At 39.0% G+C, this 21,765-nt stretch overlaps 1 protein-coding gene across 1 annotated transcript; it reads right to left on the minus strand.

The window, feature by feature from the left end:
• Positions 1-6,786: 6,786 nt before the first annotated feature.
• Positions 6,787-11,939, minus strand: LOC117448868 (transmembrane emp24 domain-containing protein 4-like). The gene is made up of 5 exons (XM_034086163.2): positions 11,723-11,939; positions 11,032-11,132; positions 10,818-10,943; positions 9,282-9,428; positions 6,787-8,612 (listed from the first exon to the last, which is right to left on the minus strand). The coding sequence occupies exons 1-5, from the start codon at positions 11,859-11,861 to the stop codon at positions 8,463-8,465; spliced, it is 663 nt and encodes a 220-aa protein (XP_033942054.1). The 5' UTR covers positions 11,862-11,939; the 3' UTR covers positions 6,787-8,462.
• Between the last annotated feature and the right edge of the window lie 9,826 nt (positions 11,940-21,765).

A 21,765-nucleotide genomic window follows, 5' to 3' on the forward strand; every position in this document is an offset into this window, starting at 1 on the left:
GGGATCGTCCCCCGGAAGACATTTTTGAGAAATGACCCCTTAAATTATTACTTCTGGTGATGTTAGAGGGCGGAGGACAAATTGAGGCTTAAAAATATGAGATAATCCATAATCTTCAGTGTGGTTAGCTATGAATCTTCCAAAAACTGTGCAACAGTACAGTATGCCCACACAAACTGCAGAACACTGGTGCTTTGGGAACACTCAAATTATTTAATTCCCATTTAAAATCAGGAGACTAAATACGAACATTGTGTGTGTGTGTGTGTGTGTGTGTGTGTGTGTGTGTGTGTGTGTGTGTGTGTGTGTGTGTGTGTGTGTGTGTGTGTGTGTGTGTGTGTGTGTGTGTGTGTGTGTGTGTGTGTGTGTGTGTGTGTGTGTGTGTGTGTGTGTGTGTGATACTTGCCAACCCTCCCGCATTTCTCCCGATTTCTGACTAAATCAGATTGACTCACTGTTTCCACTCGGACTTTAATACAGCTACACCATTGTTTGGTTTGATGGGCGGACTAGGGGAAAAAAGTGGCCCGGGGATTAATTGACAGACAGGCCCACTTAATGAGCGGCATGTATCGGCTGGCCGGCGAAGAAAGTATGTTACTTAACAAAAAACCGTATGCATTTTATGTTATTTTGGACAATTATTCATATAGTAATCACATTACCTGAGCCCTTGAGTTGCCTAGAGCAAAATAGTTACGGCATATATTTAGTGATTTTAATGTTAACAGATCATTGATGCAATAACATTTTGACCCAATTTGCCTGACTTGACACATGGAATAAAACATGGGCGTATGAAGCATCCTCAATGTGGGTGAGACAATTTAACAGGGGGTGTGGGCAGGTGGTGGACCTCACCTCCTCTAGGGGGGTCCGGGGGTAAGTTCCCCCGGGAAGATTTTTTTTTTTAAATGTTGAAGTTAAATGCATCAATCTGGTCCATTTTGAGAGCAAAAGTAGGGACTAAATCTATGGCACTCAGTAGGGGCTTGGACTGTGAGCCATAGGGTCGCCGGTTCAAGTCCCCGACCAGACCACGTTCTTCTCCACAGCCGCGCAACCTCTGAGTCAGACGTCACTTTCCCCTTTTCTATCCTACGGGTAGTCGTACAGCCACTCCCCCTGAACCCTGTTGTAACAACATAATAAACTTTTTGGGGATGCAGCTTGGGATGTGAGGACATGGCTTAGAAAGGGCGTGTCGCCTTCTGTCCTGCCAGTGTTGGCAGGACATTAATTAAAATGTCGAACTCGGACTTCATTTTAAGGACATTTCGGCCAGGGGTGTAGAGTTATATTTGTTTAAGCACCGGATTGGCAAAACAGGAGAGTGTGTGCACCAGTCTGCCTTGATCTATGTATTCATGTCTGTGACACTCACAGTATCTGCTTCCCGCAGCTGTTTTATAGAAGGTAAACCTCCTTCACTTCATGAAATCTCTGCAGCACCAGGAGGCAGCGGGAGGGTTAACTCAGCCTCTGAGAAGAGGAGCGTGTAGTGCCTTTCACGTACCGCCTTTCACGCACCGCCTTTCACTGTGTTTACCTTCAGAATCATTAGAAAGGCTAAAGAGCGGTGTGGCTGATGTGTTTTATCCACACACACCTCTACACACACACACGATTTAAATGCAGACTTTGTTCCTCCATGTTACGTTGTTATTGTTTCTCTGAGCGGACCCGCACATTTTCTTCAAACGCTCCCCTTTTTGGTCCATCTGCGCGGTTTTGTGCGCTGTGATGATTCGGCTGTACCTTTAGTAATGAATATTAAATGTTGTGAGGAAATCTTTCCACCAATAATTCCAATAAGTAATCCAAAATGTATTCACTTCAGGTTTACGAAAGTAACTATAATCAGATTACTCGTTTTTCAAATGTAACGCGAGCTGAATACAGTTACTTGATTTTTGTATTCTGATTACGTAACACCGTTACATGTATTCCGTTACAACCCAACCCTGGCCACACACCACTGGGCTGGGCTGGGCCGGAACACTTACAAATGTGGGCCGATAGGATTTAGGTAAGCAAAAAAAAAAAGAGGGAGTGGCCGGAACACTTACAAATGTGGGCCGGTAGGATTTAGGCAAAAACAAAAGATTTTTTTTTTTTTTTGGCCCTCCGGCCCACACACAGCACCAGCCCACCGGGGAAACTCCCGATATTCTCAATGGCCAATCCGCCCCTATGGTAGTGCGTCTCTTTAGCAGCGAGCGCAACTCAATCTACAGCTCTGGCGATCCACTAGCACCGGAGTCTCCACCTGCAGACGCAGCCATCCTCGACAACTACTGTAGCGTCACCTTGGATACGAGTCTAAACAACTCACAGACACACAGGCCAGGGAAATGACAGGGCGCCCTTTGAGCATCAGATCTGACGACGCTGATTGGCTGAAATTATGTTTCGGCGGCATAGTTTACAGATAGCAACAGTCAGCTTGTTGGCTGCTATTGCTCTGGCTGAGGGCTCCTTTCTACCCCCCGGACGAGAGAGGGTAATGATACACGCTGTGGCCAGGCAGGAAACATGTGAATTATCAGTAACTTTAGACATCGTAAAACAATTTTAAACGAGATTTTATTATAGATTATCCATTTTACTGATACCAACTATATAATATTTACCTTGTTCATTAAAAATGAATAAATATATTATTTTTTTTAATTACAATCAAACATGTGGGAAGAGGGGGGGCGGCACCCCTAGCGCCCCTATGGGCCGGCCGCCACTGATTAGATTTATGATGGACTTTTGAAACTACAAGAAGATAAGGAGGAGTTTTACAAAAAAGTAATAGAGATTGTTGTCCAGAAGGACAGCATGGACTTCATCTTCAAGTCAAGGTAAGACCACCATTTTATTGAAAATGGGATCTTACTAAGAGAGAACAATTAAATATTTAAATGATAAAATTACATTTTTTGGGTATCCTTTTGTTGAACTGTCTGTTTAAAATTAATCGAAGGATCAGACTAAAAAAGCTTTTTTAGTATAGTATACCCCCCAGGTATAATACTGGTATGATTATTTAAACCAGAGGACATAAATATATTACAAAGATTCAATGTGTCATGTATTCTGGTAATTACCACAATAAATACATCGTATAGTGGTCATAACAGTATTTGAATGTAATAAATAGCAATAAATAGCTAGTTATTATAATAAAATACACAGTAACAATACAATAATAATTATACAAAAAACAACCAACCTACAAATGAACCTACATCAAAATAAATATATTATCTAAAACAGGTGCATTTGATTTAAAATAGTAATTACATATTTAAATGGGAACAAAAACAGTAACAATATGTAAGATAAGAAATACAACAAAGACATTATACATATACGTTAACATTCGGGCAGCTGTGGTTGCCAGAACTTGACCGTTAAAAATACTGTAAACTACGGCAGATATGTAATATTTAATGCAGCCGAACCGTGTATTACAATGCCGTTATGTGATGACTTTCAAAGAGAAAAGCAAGCACACTCGGAATAAAGTATTATTTAAAAAAAAAAAAGGATTTCACATCGTATAAACAACGTGTATTGCGGCTAAACCATCGAATCACCGAGCTGAGGATCTTGCCTACGTCTGTTTCCGGTATTGTATGGGTGTATTTTGTTATACATACATTCCTTCACATTTACATTTTAATATACATTAAAGTATTTCGTGATGCCTTCTAACATGTTTTTAAATATAACTACGGTTCTAGTTGAAGAGTTTGTAAATTAACATGAACCAAAGCTGTTGCCTGGCAACGCAATCGCACAACGTCACGTCCGTTAATTCCACATCCACACACATGGATTAACATCGATTTAATACATTAATGTAGCCTTTGTTTCTGCTAAAAGAGGTGTCAACCAGCTGGGGCAACAAGAAAATCGGCGTAATCGAGTGTGACTATTAAAAAATAAATCATTATTATATTAATATTGACAATAACAACCGACCGTCGGGCAGAGTCCTGCACGGGTCTGATTTTCAAGACCCGCTCCCGCCCCGCAACGTGCAATACCGAACCCGCCCCGCTACCCGCACATATTGCCAATTAGTTCCGCAACCCGACCCGTCGGCACAAGATCCGCAACCCGACCCGAACCCGCATATATATGAGTAGTGAAAACGTGCAATTAACACACGCAGTTGCATATTTGTCTCAAAAAGCGTGGGATGTTGGTTATTTTCTCCATCTAGGATGACACCAAAAGCCTCCCAGACGTTGGATTTCGCTCTTGAGGAAGTGTTATTGAAAATGCTGTAGGCCTACCCGTGGGTACCCGACCCGATGCAGGACTCTGCCGTCGGGGTAGCATTTTCTTGGCATTTCCCAATAGAGTCTGTCTGCAGACCGCAGCAAGGAGGCGTTTCCTATAGGGGCGTTTCCTATAGGGGCGTTTCCTATAGTGAACGACGGGAGCCGGCTCTCGCCTGCGAACGAGACGTTTTTTGTTTTGTTTTTGCGGAGGGATCTAGATCGGCATGAAGGCACATTATGCAATGTGCAATGTGGACATTATCCCGCTTATTACACATGGCCACATTCTCAACAAAGTAACGACATGACTCCCAATAATAATTTAAATGCTTTTATGGATTTAGAAAAAGATTTTATTGATTTAAAAAATAATTTTCTGTATTGATTTAAATTGACATGCATCCGCTAAGAAAAGTAGTCCGTTGTTACTGTTTGAACTAACGTAACAACGGCAGGAACTGCTTCTATAGTGTTTTTGAGGAGCTTTTTGATTACAGATTTGAAAACATCGTTGCTTGCTTTAAAAGTAGCACAATTCATTATGTCAAACCTTGAAAGATATCCCTGCCCTAATGCCCTATGTCTGGACCGCTGCGTAAAAAGGAGGGTTTCTGATTACTTCTCTTCCTACTTTTTGTCCCCCTCTTCTCCCCGCTGCAGCCTAGCAGTTGATCTCAAAGCACGCTCCCCTCTCCTGCAGGGAGAAAAACTATATTTATATACTTTATATAGGTTGATACAGTAGCCCCTTTTTTAAATAGTTGTTATAGGTGTTGCCATCTGTTTTGTGTAGCGTGGTTCTACAAGCAAGTCAATGCATTAATTGGGTGGTATCAGAGAGTTACACGGGTCTGTAAATGCAATGAAAACAATTGGCCACAGCAAATCATTTATATTAAACATGTAATTTTTACTTTTGAATACTTTAGTACAAAGGATGTCTTGAATAATTTAAGTGATATATGTGTACACATATAAATCATTAGTCAAAACAGCGCTACATTTGATTTAATTAAAAGGTATAATATGTGGTAAACTGAAGAGCCCTTTGGGAGCCGAAAGAGCCGGCTCTTCTTGGTGAGCCAAATGATCCGGCTCAGCAAGAAGAGCCGGAATTCCCATCACTAGAACAATGACTTCTTCTGCGAGGATTTATAAAAGCAGCTGGATAAAAAAAGTTAGGAAACGCCCCTATAGGAAACGCCTCCTTGCTGCGGTCTGCAGACAGACCCATCTCGCATTTCCGGGTAGGCTATATCTCCACTGGTTGGGCTATGTTAACAATACCGTGTAACTGTCACGTTTGAAGGGACGAAATCGTGACATCTTCACGTCTCCCAGCATGGTAAATCGGCACATGTTCACGTCTTGCTGTGATACCGGGTTATTCAGATGCCTTTGAGAGGTCCTAGTTATGGCTGTTATTGGATTAATTCGTTAATGTGATTAATGCCGTTAAGTTATCTTATCTCACTCATTAGGGGTACAGGGAGTATCCCAACAGTGCGACCAAACCTCCGGCCCCCAGCCCGGAGAAAACCGCCAAGAGCATGACAGAGGAGGCGGCCAAGAAGATGCAGCACCTGACCGTGTCCAAACCGTGAGGAGCCGCTCTGAGGTCCTGGAGGAGATAACCACACTGAGGAGAGCAGTGGAGCACATCATTTCAGCCATGTGGAGCTGGATTGCAAAAATGGTTGCATAATTTTAACAGTGTAATTGCCTAATCCTCTTCACTTTTTGGTGTGCCCTTGTTACTCTTTTAAGCATTAAAAAGCAGCATTCAGTAAAGAACTAGTTGTACCTTCTTCTTTTTTTAAGTTGTGTGTTACTAACCTGCAGTGCTAACTTCCGTCCTTCAAGATAACTGGCAAAGACACAAATGTAGAAAACACGATGACATCTGGAAAAGATGAGTAAAGATTTGTTTGAATGTGTCATGATATTTTACCTTTCCAGTCCAACATGTGACTTCTGAAAGAGTGTGTCCCACACAGGAATCCCACACAGTACAATGTACCGTTTTTATTGTACAGATGAAACAAAGACTTGATTTAATAAATCATTTATCCCTTTATAATTAATGACACATAGTATTGTGTTTCACATTGTTTCTTATGGTGTTCCAGCTGTGACAGATCTCTATTCTTGATATGAACGAGAGCGAACCTGGAGAAAGAGTTTTATTTGTGTAGGTCTTGTGTTTTTGCGTTATTGCAGATGAACGAGTGAATCTATGCAAAGTGGTGTTCCTGTTTTCAGTGGATTTTACACTGCAGCTATATTCACAGTGGATTCTGTCACAAGGTCAGTGTGTTGTCCTGTGTCCATGAAAAGTGCTTTTACTGTCAGGGATAAAACTAAAAGATGATTCACGTGTGGTTGCTGTCTTAATGAGGCGTTGTTTGGGAGGTCAAAGATGAGCAATACATGTTTTTCTGCCATTCGCCGTGTATTTTCTTGTATTTGGCAAAGTGGCTCTAATAAAATCAAACACAGAAAGTAGTTTGGCCAAATTGTCTTTATTAAGTCATGGAGGTGACCACAGGGGAAATAAGAATATTTCAAGAGTGATAAATAAACAAAATAATTTAATGGCCGAAATTCGTCTTATCTAGTCTTTGCATGTAAAAAAGAAAAGAAAAGAAAGAACTGGAGAACATAGAAGTACATTTGGCTTAAGCTCAGCTCTGAAACACAGGCTACAACTGCTCAATAAATACTGAAGAAACACAAACTGGAAAGACATTCAATCAGTGTAAAAGGCTTTAGAAAATCAACAGGACGGTCAATAGCTGTTATTTACAACAAACAGTCAATCCTGTTAAGAGACAAGTATCACAAACTATCTACACACCTGCTCAATGTGCAGGAGACTGAACTCCAGGGACAACACAACTATATACAGTCAGGGAGTGTTAATTTGACCCTCCATTTCACATTCATAAACAATATAGGCTATTTGGAGGTAAGCAGATATTAAGGAGTTGTCAGAGTGTATTAATGTCCAGATTAGAAACTCTCCACTGGTATATAAACAAATATAATATGAAACCAGGGATTTATAAAAATTATTTATTTATAAATATTAACTGTATTATTTGTATATATCTGCTTTACAAGTGAGGTTTTTTTTACTATAAATTAACGTTTTTTTAATATTAATAATAATTTATATTTCATTAATGATGAACTCAGTTTATTCACCAGTCAGGATTGCTTTCTTAAACATTAATTAACACGTCTTAAACGCTGCTGTGTTACTGTGTGTTAGAAGCCATTTATCAGGGGTTTATATACTGTGTATGCATGCTAAAAAAGAGTTATATAAATATCAAATTAACACGTGAGGAATTATGGCCAGTGAAATATTATTATTACCGGCGACCTAATGAACCCAGCAGAAAATGGGCTACATAAAATAAAATATCAATAAACTTGTTTGCAACAGCTTAAACATTTTCATTGTTACATATCCACTGTGGTCTCTCACTCCTGTAAGACCTCATAAACATAAAAAGAAAAATGACATGTCCAGTGTTGTCAACAAAAACAGACAAAAAGCAGGTGGAATGTTGCGCTTCTGTGTCAGGAAATAACAATAGCCAAAAAAAGAATAATAACAACACAGTCCCCAGGATATATAACTGCTTTGTGAGTTTGCTCGTAGCATTTATGGCTGATATTAAAGGCATAGTGAGGATGTTTTGAGGGGGGGTTGTATGAGGTGCATATCCAGTCAGTGTCTTAGCTTCAGTTTGGAGAAACAGACGTGAGCAGCATCAGGACGCTAATGTACTGCTGTGGGTAGGGGCAGCCTACTTAGCACACATCTCTTTTAAATGCTAAATGTTTTATATTTTCATCAATTGACCTTACAATCCTAGCTAATGCTACCAGACTCAATTGACAGAAACAGTCATTTAACTTTGCACAACACATGACTCCCCAGCTGGAATACATTGCTTTGTTTCTGTGCAGTTACTCCAGTGTGTTTCTCCTAACTGGGGGCATCATCCACCTGTAGACTGTGCACTGACTGTGGAGAAGTGCCCCATATAACCCCCCCTCTAACAGCCACAGCTCTCCCTTAACAACATGTGTCCTCCTGGATGTTTTTGGGCGGGCGTCCCTCCATCCGCTCGAGTCTGTCCAGCTGCTGCGTGGTGCAGACACACCTCAGACCAGCTTCTTGGCCTCAAAGAAGCTCTTGAGGTGCTTCATCTGCCAGATGCCGGTGACGATGAGGATGAGGGTCTGAGCGATGGACCACCACAGGACGCGCTGGTTGGTGCTCTCACTGGTCATGCGGAAGCGCTCCTCTCGATACTGCAGGAGACACCACACACAGTGTGAGAGGGGCAGTGAGGAGGGATTATTGTGGGCGGAACCAGTAGAGGGTTCCCTCTACTGAAAGTAGCTTTCCGTTGGATTTCAGAATTGTGTTGAAATGAAGATGTTACAAACACATGATGATGATGATGCCAACATGTTTTGTTCAACAGGATTATCTCCACATATTTTCACAACTTGTATGATTTTTTAAGCTTAAATGCGCTTGCCAGAAGTAAAAAGCTAACGTTAAGCTATGAAGGAACTACATCATGGTCACATGACTCCACGTCAACAACGCTAAGCTAAAAGCTGCTAATGTTTGTGTGACGATGTTCAGTAGTCTCATTTAGTACCTCTAACACTTGTTAGCAACCGACGACACACAGACGCTTCATATACTCACCAGTGGGAGATTTTATGTTGTAGAATATAACAACCACAGATCTTATTTTGAGCGTCAAACCAAAAACATAAATATTATATATATATATTGTGTACTTAGTGAAGTACCTAATAAAGTGGCCAGTGAGTGTATATTCTAGAACAGCTGACTTGACAGTGGTAGAATGCTAAGTCATTTCCAAGTTTTAAGACTCATTTCTGTACCACTCTTGACCTCATCAACCTAGTAGATCACATTACTCTGAGTATTTTGTTACTGACCCTCTGGTAGTTTTGCTCCTTTTGGATCTGCTCCACCTGGTCCAGCAGCTGGCGGGCTCTCAGCTGCAGCTCCGTCAGTTTGTCCTTCGCTGCGATCTCAGGGTAGTTGTTGGTGTGTTCTCCCACCTGAATATCCAGATGCACCCTCTGCAACATAGGAAATACACCATTCAGATCGACATACTTGTTTTCGTGAGAATTATAAGAAATATAAAAACTCAAGTTTCATCATCAGACGAATTTTGCATCATGAGAACTCAAAATAACTCAAGATTCAGACAAGTCCTCCAAGATCACTGATGATTAAAGGCTTACAATGGCAAAACCAAAACAAGAGGATGAGTAGGAAACTATGGAAACTCAATAAGTCAACAGTTAAAGATTAAATGGAAATTCCTGACCACATGTGGCTTAAAAGTCTAACTATTGTTCTTTTAGCTTCTCACTGACCTGGAGATTTTGTGGGAAAAATCAGTATGGATTTGAATAACTGCTATACAAAAATCACAATGAACTGGGACCGCGGAGTCTGCTGGATCTGCACTGGTGGACCATGCACACATGTTGGTATTGTATTCACCTTTTCTGCAGAAAGTACGACTTTTAATATCCAGAACGCTGAGTTTAAGTATTGGTGTTACCTGTTTATATCTCTGGGTTTACTGATAACACATATAACATAACTTGTTCTCATTGTTTGTATGTATTTAACTAACACTGATACGATTTGTTTTATGACTAACCACCTAGTTGACAGATGAATAGCACTGTAATTGTTGTGTATATCAGGGGTGTATTCATAGGTTTCTTGCAAATAAGTTATTAAGTATTAAAAAGCATTTTTTTCAATTATAAATCGACTGAAGACATCTACGTCAACTAAGCAATTTAGTCAACGTATCAAAACAGAAGCCCTTAAAACATTTCTCTATCAGGTAAATGTTGCTTTTTGGTTTGTATTTGCACTCTGACTCTTGTGGGCGTACCCATCCTGTGCTTTATTGACAGCTCCCTCACTCCTGTTAGCTTTGTTGCACCTAGTTGGGCGGACCAAATAGCGCCCCGTCAGTCTTACTGCTAATGAGCCGGAATAACTGGAAACACATGTGGGGAGTGCAGGAATATTAAATAAATAGGAAAATGCTACTTTCTATTAGAGATCAGCACCATGTAAATGTTTTTATAGGCTTTATTTTTTTGCAGTGCATTTAATGCAGACCAATCAAATATACATGTGTTTCAAATGTCCACAGTGCAGCAGGAGGGAGTCTGTGAGGTAGATTGTAATCTGAGGTTAAATAAAGCCTAACACCTTGTCTGACCAGGACCTGGTTAGTCTGGATGGTTTAATGAGCGCGATAACATCAGGGCCCAGACTTTTTGCAATCTCCTTTATGAAACAGAATTATGTATTTAGCCCAGTTTTTGAAAGTTTGTACAAGTTAACATGCAGGATCTTATTCCCAATGAAAGTAATGTTGTACCATTTTTGAGAAGTACATTATTAAAACGGTTATAAAGTGACTGCGCTCATACCAGTTTTCCTCCTGCAAACAGAGCCATCTTGGTGGAGTTGGAGTGCAAACAGATCTGATGTTCTCCGGGAGTGTGTGAGGTGAAGGTGAACCGGCCGTCTGAGCCGTATTGTCGAGAGAGGATGATCTGGGAGAATTGTCAAATAAATTGTTATATTGTAATGGTAGTATGTGTATGTGAGAGTGTCTCATTACACCGCCTCCTCTTTGCTTACCTTAGTATCTGGATCCTTGATCTCCACATGCATCCCCAGGCCGGGCGTGGCTGCGAGGAAGGAATCTGTCAGCTTGTCCCACAGCTGAGTCCTGTACTTTCCTGTCAGACCGGTAGAGCAACACACACACTGCTCAGCTCATCCAGTATGACCACTTTGCATCAGTACACAGCAGGATATAACTTTAACATGGTAAATGGGGGAATTCAACATAATGCAACAGTGCCAGAACATTTCCAAAGAAATATCAAAATTGTCACACCGTTTATAGCGAGTGTTACTTTTAGTAATGTAAAAGTCTACTTTCCTAGCTAGGGTTTGGATCACCATAAATACATCAGGGTTCTCTTCAAGCAGGTGCCCTTTTCTTATTTATCAGTAACCCTGTATCCGTCAGTGATAAGTAAACGAGTACCTTCTGGCAAATATTAGTTTATATTTGAAATATAAACTCTGATGTAACTAAAGCTAAGGCTGGTCCAGATATTTTAAGCGAAGAAGAACTTATGAGGCCACAACATCTTGCACAATCTTACAAAATCTACACTATCATTTTTGTGACAAAATACTAAATAAAAAAACCTTTGGTCGATACAATAGTCATTTTCAATGAAGCATCTTTGATGGAGCCAGCTGTTCGCGTTAGCTTTAGCTAGCATCACGTCAAGCTAACGAGCCCCCAGCAGCTTACCAATAACCATGGTTTCGTCTGGAATTTCTTCTATGAAACATTTCTTCTCCGTCTCTCCTATGTGGAAATAAAGAGCGTGACTTGGATAAATCCAAGCTAATATTAAAACCACTCTAGCAGCAGGAGTAGCGAGCATCATGTAGCTTATTCACTTCATGCACATCAGCACAAGAAGCTCTGATGGTGCAGCAACTGACGTCATCTCCCACTGCGGAAGAAGGAAGGGGATTTCCTGAGCCGTGTGCTTATTTTGCCCTCCAGAGTGCTTCTCAGGCAGCACTCAATTCCAAGTTGTATAACCCCGAGAACAGACCAGCCAACGGAACGGAACAAGTACATTTTATTTTTGTAATGCACAGATCATTTTAATGAACAAGCAAGGAGCCGTGACAGCAGTCATAGTTTTAAGAAAAGGCTTTCAAACTACTAAAAATAAGAAAAATAACAAGAGAGATGAGTAGCCTTTGTCAGCTCCTTGATGCAGTCTCGGATGTGTTCGGGGAGATGACTAGTTTCAGTGGGATGGGGCAGCAAGGTTTTAGTCAATGTAATTCATGATTTTGGATACAGAAATGTGTTTGTATGCAATACATTTTTTGGGGGACATTTCAAATTCCCAAGAAGACATTTTCCACACGTTTACTTGGAATTACATCAATATGACACCATTATTATTTAGTTTGTTAAAGAAAATAAGGCAATACAAATAAAAATGGTATTTGTTAAATATTTTATTTTTGATTGTTATATTCTTATCATTTGTACTTCGTTTAGTTTAGTTTGGTTGTTTTTACTTTGTGTGTGTACCCGTGATGTCAAATTGTGTTATCAAAATATATGATGTTATCAATAATAATACAGTTTACCAAGTTATTAACCCAACGCATAGTCGAGAGGAAATGTGCCTGAGAGGCTTAACTCGGGGTAACTAAACCATTAGTATTTCCTGAGCTAACAACACTCGTTCTGGCTTTGACAGATAACCCCAACAGACCTTAAACACCTACATTGTGTTAGGATAACATCACAAAACTTGGGAGAATGCCTTTCTGAAGACACACACTACGGTGAAGTAGCTTGTTGTTTATGCCAGTCATCAATTGCCTCAGACATTGAAGCTTCTGGCTGCTACAATATCCTAGCTAGCTCATTAGCAACATCGCTAGCTTTGTAGCATCAGCCAGCTTTCTAGCGGTGGCTAAACAGATCCGCTCACAAACAGGCTGAATGTGAGTAACAGCTTGCTGACCTGGTACCCGGACACACACCCTGAACAAGAAGAGAGGGTAAGAGCACAGGACAACAGTTACTGACACATTTATGACCTGTCTTAATGCGGGGGATACAACAACATTGTTTATTATAGCTCTCATTGTAAGCTAATATAAATGTGATTCTGGTCGAGTCAGCAGTTGAGGTAGATGGTGGTTTTATTTAGGCTAATTAATCAAATATATAAAATAAGCTATGTGTTTCAGTCGACCTCTTTGCCTCATGGTATTAGTATGACGTAATGTTTTTGTCCTCCTCACTGATACCTGTATGTAGGTTATACTGCACAAAGCAGGAAGAGACAAACTACAGGAGCGAGCCTTAATACCTTAGCCTGTGAACGGCCTGATGGCGCCCCTCACCCCCCATTCACCACCACCACTCAGACCACTCAGACATAAGGGGTTTGGGAGAGGGCTGATATTGAAAGAGAAAGTAACTGCAGCATGCCGCCGGACGGTGAGGCGTGGCGTGTCACCATGTGTTCCCTCCACCTCTGCGGGTGGGGGGTGATTCAGGGTAGCAGATATTATGTTTAATACAATAAGAGATAAATCGTGTACTTTTACTCCACTAAATACATTGAATAGCTTTAGTTACTTTACAGATATAGATTAATGATAAACAATAGGATAAACACTTAAATAAATACTTTAGATACACCTGGATTCAATTCACATTAGTTGAAATCAGTTCCACCTTTACCAGATTTGAGAACACTTTAATGATCAATAATTATAAAACATATATTATTCTGAAATGGACCAATCTGCACAATGACTACTTTTATTTGTCGTACTGTAAGTATATTTAGATGTCAAAACTGTTGTACTTTTACTTGAGTAACATTTTTAATACAGGACCTTTACTTGTAAACAAGTTGGTATGTCTACTTCTACATATGCAGATCTGAGTACATCTCCCACCTCTGGGTAGGGGTCAGGTTAAGCATACAACTAAAACTACTGGTTGTTATGGGAAACAGTTCGGTTAATAAATTATAAAAAATTCACAGAACCTTTTACATTTATATTTAATTTAATATGCTATTCCTTGCATACTTAATGTGAGTAACATCCTACTTTTATTTATTCTTAGCTTTAATTGGCCGTTCGTGGTGTTAGAGAGATAATCTAAAGATTTGTATCTTTCACTTTCAATACTATGTATATGTTTTACTTTTTAGTTCTGTTTTATTTTTATTTTGAGATGTTCATATTATATGTTTATGTTTGTTTATTATCTACTCTTTTTCATTTTCACATTATGTGCAATGCCTTGTTGATGGAAACATATCCCAAATCGGGATCAATAAAGTAAATCTAGTCTAATCTAATCGTGTAAAGGGAAAGCACATAGACAGAGAGACTCCAGAGGCCTCAACACTACACAAGGCAAGGCAAGTTTATTTATATAGCACTTTTCAACGCAAGGCAATTCAAAGTGCTTTACAAAAAATGAAAGACATTAAGCATTAAGAACGAAAAGCTAATAAAATAAACATTAAAAGGAAAAATACATGGATAAAAGTTACAGTGCAGTCTAAAATATGAATAGTTCAATTAAACACTAAAAGAAAAAGTACATGGATAAAAGTTACAGTGCAGTTTAAGATATAAATAGTTCAATTAAAAGCAGCGACAAAAAGAAAAGTCTTCTGGGAGTTTGTTCCAGATATTTGGAGCATAATAACTGAACGCTGCTTTACCATATTTAGTTCTGACTCTGGGGACAGAAGCTCACCAGTCCCTGAAGACCTGAGCGATCTGGATGGTTCATAATTTAGCAGGAGGTCAGTAATGTATTTGGGCCTAAACCATTCAGTGCTTTATAAACCAGCAGCAATATTTTGAAATCTATTCTTTGACACACAGGAAGCCAGTGTAAAGACTTCAGAACTGGAGTGATGTGATCCATTTTCTTAGTGTTAGTGAGGAGTCGAGCAGCGGCGTTCTGAATCAGCTGCAGCTTTCTAATAGATTTTTTAGTGAGACCTGTGACGACACCATTGCAGTAGTCGAAGTCTACTGAAGATAAAGGCATGGATTACGTTTTTTCCAAATCCTGCTGTGACATTAGTCTTTTAATCCTAGATATATTCTTTAGTTGATAGTAGGCTGATTTAGTAACTGTTTTAATGTGACTGTTGAAACTCAGGTCAGAGTCCATGACTACACCTAGATTTCTGGCTTTATCTGTTGGTTTGAACATTGCAGACTGAAGCTCAGCGCTAACTTTTATACGTTCTGACTTGGCTCCAAAAACCATTACCTCAGTTTTATCTTTGTTTAATTGGAGAAAGTTCTGACACATCCAGTCATTGATTTGTTCAATGAACTTACTCAGTGTTTTGAATTGGAGCATAGTCTCCTGGTGAAATTGTTACGTACATTTGTGTGTCATCTGCATAGCTATGGTAACTTATTTTGTTGTTCTTCATTATCTGAGCCAGTGGTAGCATGTAGATGTTAAAGAGAAGAGGCCCCAAGATGGAGCCTTGAGGAACCCCACATGTCATATTTGTCAACTCAGATGTGTATTTACCTATAGAAACAACTTTGTTTCTATAGGTAAATACACATCTGAGTTGTTTCTATCCTTTAAATAGGATTCAAACCAATTTAGAACTGTTTCCGAAAGTCCCACCCAGTTTTCCAGTCGGTCTAGTAATATGCTGTGGTCGACAGTGTCAAACGCAGCACTGAGATCTAATAATACTAACACTGAAGTTCTGCCACTGTCTGTGTTTAAGTGGATGTCATTAAAGACCTTTACAAGAGCAGTCTCAGTGCTGTGGTTTGGACGAAAGCCCGAATGGAACACATCGAAACAGTTATTTAAGTGCAAGAAATTACTCAACTGTTGAAAAACAACTTTTTCAATGATTTTACCTAGAAATGGGAGGTTTGATATGGGCCCTGTAATTGTTCATTACTGAAGCATCTAGATTATTCTCTTTTAAGAGCGGTTTAATGACTGCAGTTTTCAGGGCCTGTGGAAAAATACCTGAGTGAAGAGATTTGTTTACTATATGAAGTAGGGATGTCCCGATCACCTTTTTTTGCTCCCGATCCGATTCCGATCATTTGATTTTGACAATCTGCCGATACCTGATTTTTCCCGATCCGATCTTTATGCAATGCATTAAGAGAAAAAAAGGTAACAGATAACGGCTGGTCATCCAACGCGATGAATTCAGCTATCTTGGCTGTTATTGTGTTGGCCTTTTCACTGTTCTGGGGCAGTTTCTCTTTCCTTTTAAAAGTCTCTGAAAGTGTTGGTTGTTTCAGTGCAGTTACCTGAGTGGCCGCTGTGTACTCGCCGTGTTGTTGTTGTTGGTGTTTGTTTCTCAGGTAGCGTATTAGATTGGTCGTGTTGAACGTAGCTCTGTTCTTTCCACCACGCGGAACCTCTGCCTTGCAAACATTGCATCTGGCTGTTACACTGCCTTCGCTTTCAATTTTATAATACTTCCAAACTCCTGACATTTTCTCTGTCCCGACTCCCGAGTCACCAGCTGAACGTAGCCTCTCGTTAGCCTCTCGTTAGCTTACTGCTACTATTAGACACTGCGCCCACTCTGTTGCCAGATTTCTATGAAAACAAGCCCAAAGAAAGCAACACATACATGATGTTGTGTAATTTTAAACCAAAACTAAGTCCTCAGGATGACTTTAAGACGTGAACATGGTCATTTTTGTTTTGTAACATTAAATAAAAAAAATATATATTATAAAAAAAAAATTTTTTAAATCCCGATCCTGATGACAGTTCACTGGGACAGTTCATCTTCATAAACATCTCTAATATGAAGTAGTTCTGAGGCCATGCAAGGCAAAACATCTTTGACAAATCCTGTTGGAATAATATGGGCATAGATATGTCTCATAATTATTTGTGTGAACATAAAAATTATTTGTGTGTAAATATGTGATTTGTAAATGTAAAACAACATCCACAAATGCATTTAAAAGATTTGCAAACTCACAAATACATTTGCAAGTGTACAACGGATCTGCAAATATGCTAAATATTTTCACAAATTAAAAAAAGATCTGTGAATATCTCTTTAACATTTACAACTTTCGATCAGGCATTTCTGAATCCATTTTGTATTTGTGGACCAAAAATGCGCTCGCGGATCTCAACTCTCTGTTCACAGATCTCAAATCTCTGTTCGCGGATCGTCTTTTTACACACACGGAATTTTGAGACATATTTTCCGCCGGTCTCGGCTAAAATCTACTCGTGTCACTCGGTTATTTTCGGAAACCACGTGATGGCCCGCTGATGATTACATTTCCGCATGATTTCAAAGTAAGAGCATGATGGTTTGTTTAATGCCCTGTTTTTGTATTATAATGAACAGCGGAACGTTAGATGCATTCTTCATCACCATCACCCTCATCATCATGTTATAGTGATACAGTTAGTTTGTGTTATTGGTTCAATACAGCATATCTCGAGCACTTTCGTTGATGTTGAAGTGCAGGCTATACGCCACTTTCGGGTCCCGGGGGGGGAGCAGCTGGCAGTGAAGCAGCCCAGATAAAACTCTTTCTTCATTGTTTGTTGTGTATTCAGTCAAGCGGGGTCAAAGTTACAAAGCACTTCACATTTATTAATCGCCCTACTTTTTACCTTTACCAGTGCAGTAATAAAAGTAATCTGTAGAAAAGCACCGTATTTAGGTCAGCCTTCATAGTAAGGCTACATTACATGATGTTATAATATTCATCGAGTCCTTTCTACTGATATATTCCTGTCTATTGCTTTCATTTGTATTTCATGTATTGTGTTTATACTTGTTTCCACACATTTCACAATTTGGGATGAATGAAGTATCTATCTATATATGATATCCATCTATCTATCTATATCTGTCTGTCTGTATATCTATCTGTCTGTCTGCCTATACCTACCTACGTAGGCCTACCTACCTACCAACTAGTTGTTTTGGTTGGAAAGGTTTAGTCATTGTATTGCTCTTTACCAGCACCTGCAGTACAGGACTTTACATTGTAAATATTATATCAATCCATTGGTTTCTAGCATATATCATTTGCAAGTGTTTAAAACAAATGTGGGATCCTGATTTCATAAAAAGAAAGACATTCATGATTGTCATATTTATTATGTAGGATACAGGACTGGAATTATTCTTACTTTTACTCCACTTTCATTTATGCAACAACTTTATTTCATTTTATGATTAGATTGTTTTGCTTGTATCATCCTTTGCAAATACATAGTCACACTGCTGGGAACAGGCTGTTTCTCTGAGAAACGTAGATAATCACTTATGAGAATATAATGCATTGGTGTATATTAACTAGCCAACAGTATACAAAGAACTCAAAAGTGTTGTCAATATTAACCATAAACATTTACATTAGTGAAATGACACATTCAATCAATGTTTATTTTAATTTTATTTTTCACATACACAGCCTTCATAGTAAGGCTACATTAAATGTTATAATATTCATCGTGTCCTTTCCACTGATATATTCCTGTCTATTGCTTTCATTTGTATTTAATGAGCACCAGGAAAAGCGCTTTATAATGTAATGTATTATTATTATTATTATTATTATTATATATGATATCCATCTATATATCCATCTATCTATCCATATATCTATCTATCTATCGATCTATCTATCTGTACCTGCAGAGTACAGGACTTACATATTGTACCATATTATATCAATCCTATAATATTGTTTCTAACATTTAAAGTGCTTAAAACAAATGTGGGATATTCATTTGATAAAAGTAATTGACAAAGAAATTAACGATTGTCATATTTTATTATGTAGGATACAGAACTGGACTGTAGTCAAGCAAACTTACTTAATAACACATTCCACATACGTGTTCTTTGCATCAGTGTTTCAATGTTATATTTTATAACCATATACATTATTAAAACAATTAAAATACATGCCCTACCGTTGATTGGTGCACACTTTGCCTGAAATTAATCTCCCACTGCCAGCCCAACGCACAGTCAATATAAGTAATTATATTAATGCATAGGAATGTAGTGATACTTCTTTATTCTTCTTTTGTATACAATTATAACGGTAGGCTACATAACAGCGGAAGAAAAGTATACATATTTTTAAAAACGGTTTTGTTTTTTGTGACAGAGATTACAGATCCCCTACATTGACTGGGAGGCCAGTGGTCATCTGCGTGAGGAACACTGGGAATAGTTGTTCCTGTCACCCGGAGTCCTCTGAGTGATCAACAGATGGAACACCTTAATGCTAATATTGACCCAATGTTAGCATCAGATTCATTTGGAAAGGACATCTACTTGAACACATTACAGTTGGTTCTCTTTACGACTGGAAATTAAGAGCAATGGATCCATGGACTACCAGCAGACAAAGTATTCAGATACTTGACTGAAGTAAAAGTCTTGCCTTTATAGTCTTACTTAAGTAAAGGTATGTAAGTACTAGCCAAATGGACTTACATTTGAAGTACTCATTATGCTTTAAAAGGTTCTCTGTATGTGTTAAAACTTTTGATTATATAGTTGCATTAATGTGTATGTGAAAAATAAAATAATAGATCAGATAGACAGATAGACAGACAGATATAGATAGATAGATGGATATCATATATAGATAGATACTTCATTCATCCCAAATTGTGAAATGTGTGGAAACAAGTATAAACACAATAACATTAAATACAAATGAAAGCAATAGACAGGAATATATCAGTAGAAAGGACACGATGAATATTATAACATGTAGCCTAATGGAGCCTTACTATGAAGGCTGACCTAAATACGGTGCTTTTCTACAGATTACTTTATTACTGCACTGGTAAAGTAAATTAGGCCGATTAATAAGATGTCAAGTGCTTTGTAACTTTGACCCGCTTGACTGAATACACAACAAACAATGAAGAAAGAGTTTTATCTGGGCTGCCTTCGCTGCCAGCTGCTCCCCCGGGACCCGGAAGTGGCGTATAGCCTGCACTTCAACATCAACGAAGGTGCTCGAGATATGCTGTATTGAACCAATAACACAAACTAACTATCACTATAACATGATGATGAGGGTGATGGTGATGAAAGAATGCATCTAACGTTCCGCTGTTCATTATAATACAAAAACAGAGCATTAAACAAACCATCATGCTCTTACTTTGAAATCATGCGGAAATGTAGTCATCAGCAGGCCATCACGTGGTTTCCGAAAATAACCGAGTGAACGAGTAGATTTTAGCCGAGACCGGCGGAAAATATGTCTCAAAATTCCGTGTGTGTAAAAGACGATCCGCGAACAGAGATTTGAGATCCGTGAACAGAGAGTTGAGATCCGCGAGCGCATTTTTGGTCCACAAATACAAAATGGATTCACAAATGCCTGATCGAAAGTTGTAAATGTTAAAGAGATATTCACTGATCTTTTTTTAATTTGTGAAATATTTAGCATATTTGCAGATCCGTTTGTACACTTGCAAATGTATTTGTGAGTTTGCAAATCTTTTAAATGCATTTGTGGATGTTGTTTTACATTTACAAATCACATATTTACACACAAATTATTTTTATGTTCACACAAATAATTATGAGACATATCTATGCCCATAAATAATATCAAGGCAGCAGGAGGAGGATTTCAGAAGTTGTATAATGTCCTCTAGGTTTTTATCATTAATCTGATGGAATTGTGTCATGATGTCTGAATTGATGTTAAGTGGACACAGAGACAATACATTTGCTGTTCCTGATGCAGAGGCACTGACTGCTTGTCTGATTTTCTGAATTTTGTCAGTGAAAAAGGAGGCAAAATCATTGCACGCCCTGGTGGATAGAAATTCAGAGGCTACTGACACTGGGGGGTTAGTTAGTCTGTCGACGGTAGCAAACAAGCCACGTGCGTTGTTTTTGTTTTTGGTAATGATGTCAGAGAAGAACGATTGTCGTGCGTTTTTCAATTCCAAATTATAAAGGCCAAGTCTCTCTTTATAAATGTCAAAGTGAACCTGGAGATTTGTTTTTTGCCACCTGCGTTCAGCTTTTCGACATTCTCTTTTTTGTGTTTTAACGGTCATGGCCTTTCTCCATGGAGATATTTTCTTCCCAGTCACTTCCTTTACCTTAATTGGAGCAATGGCATCTATAACATTTTGAATTTTTGAATTAAATGATCTACTAGCTCATTTACTGAGATGTTAGCAGGGGCAAGTGTGGAAGAAAAATTCTGAGTAAACATTTCCCTAGTATTTTCAGTTAAATATCGCTTTGTGGTTACCTCTTTTTGAACATTTTTGTGAACAGAAATAGAGCTCTCAAAGAAAACACAGGAATGGTCAGAGAGCGCAACATCAGTCACCACAACCTTAGAGATATTCAGACCCTTTGAGATAATTAAGTCCAGAGTGTGCCCCTTATTGTGCGTGGGCTCCGTCACATGCCGAGTCAGTCCATAGCTATCAAGAACACAAAACAGTTCTTTAGCCCCTCTGTCCTGGGGGTTGTCAACATGGATGTTAAAATCACCAACAATGACTAGACGGTCAAAGTCAATACACACTATAGACAGCAGTTCAGTAAAGTCATCAAAAAAGCTTGCACAGTATTTGGGTGGTCTATAGATATTTAGGAACAGAGCTCGAGAGGAGCATTTCAGCTGAAGGGCCACATATTCAAAAGAATCAAAGTTTCCATACGATGTCTTCCTGCATTGAAGGGAATCATTGAACAGAATAGCAACTCCACCCCCTTTCTTATGCATTCTTTC

This window comes from Pseudochaenichthys georgianus, chromosome 7 (genome assembly GCF_902827115.2).
Source record: "Pseudochaenichthys georgianus chromosome 7, fPseGeo1.2, whole genome shotgun sequence".
Lineage (NCBI taxonomy): Eukaryota > Metazoa > Chordata > Actinopteri > Perciformes > Channichthyidae > Pseudochaenichthys > Pseudochaenichthys georgianus.

Coding starts and splice junctions, on each gene's coding strand:
- LOC117448868 (XM_034086163.2), bottom strand. CDS start 11,861: ATGATGCTCGCTACTCCTGCTGCTAGAGTGGTTTTAATATTAGCTTGG. Junction 11,133..11,722: donor AGACGAAACCATGGTTATTG/GTAAGCTGCTGG, acceptor CCGGTCTGACAG/GAAAGTACAGGACTCAGCTG. Junction 8,613..9,281: donor AGGAGCAAAACTACCAGAGG/GTCAGTAACAAA, acceptor TGTCTCCTGCAG/TATCGAGAGGAGCGCTTCCG.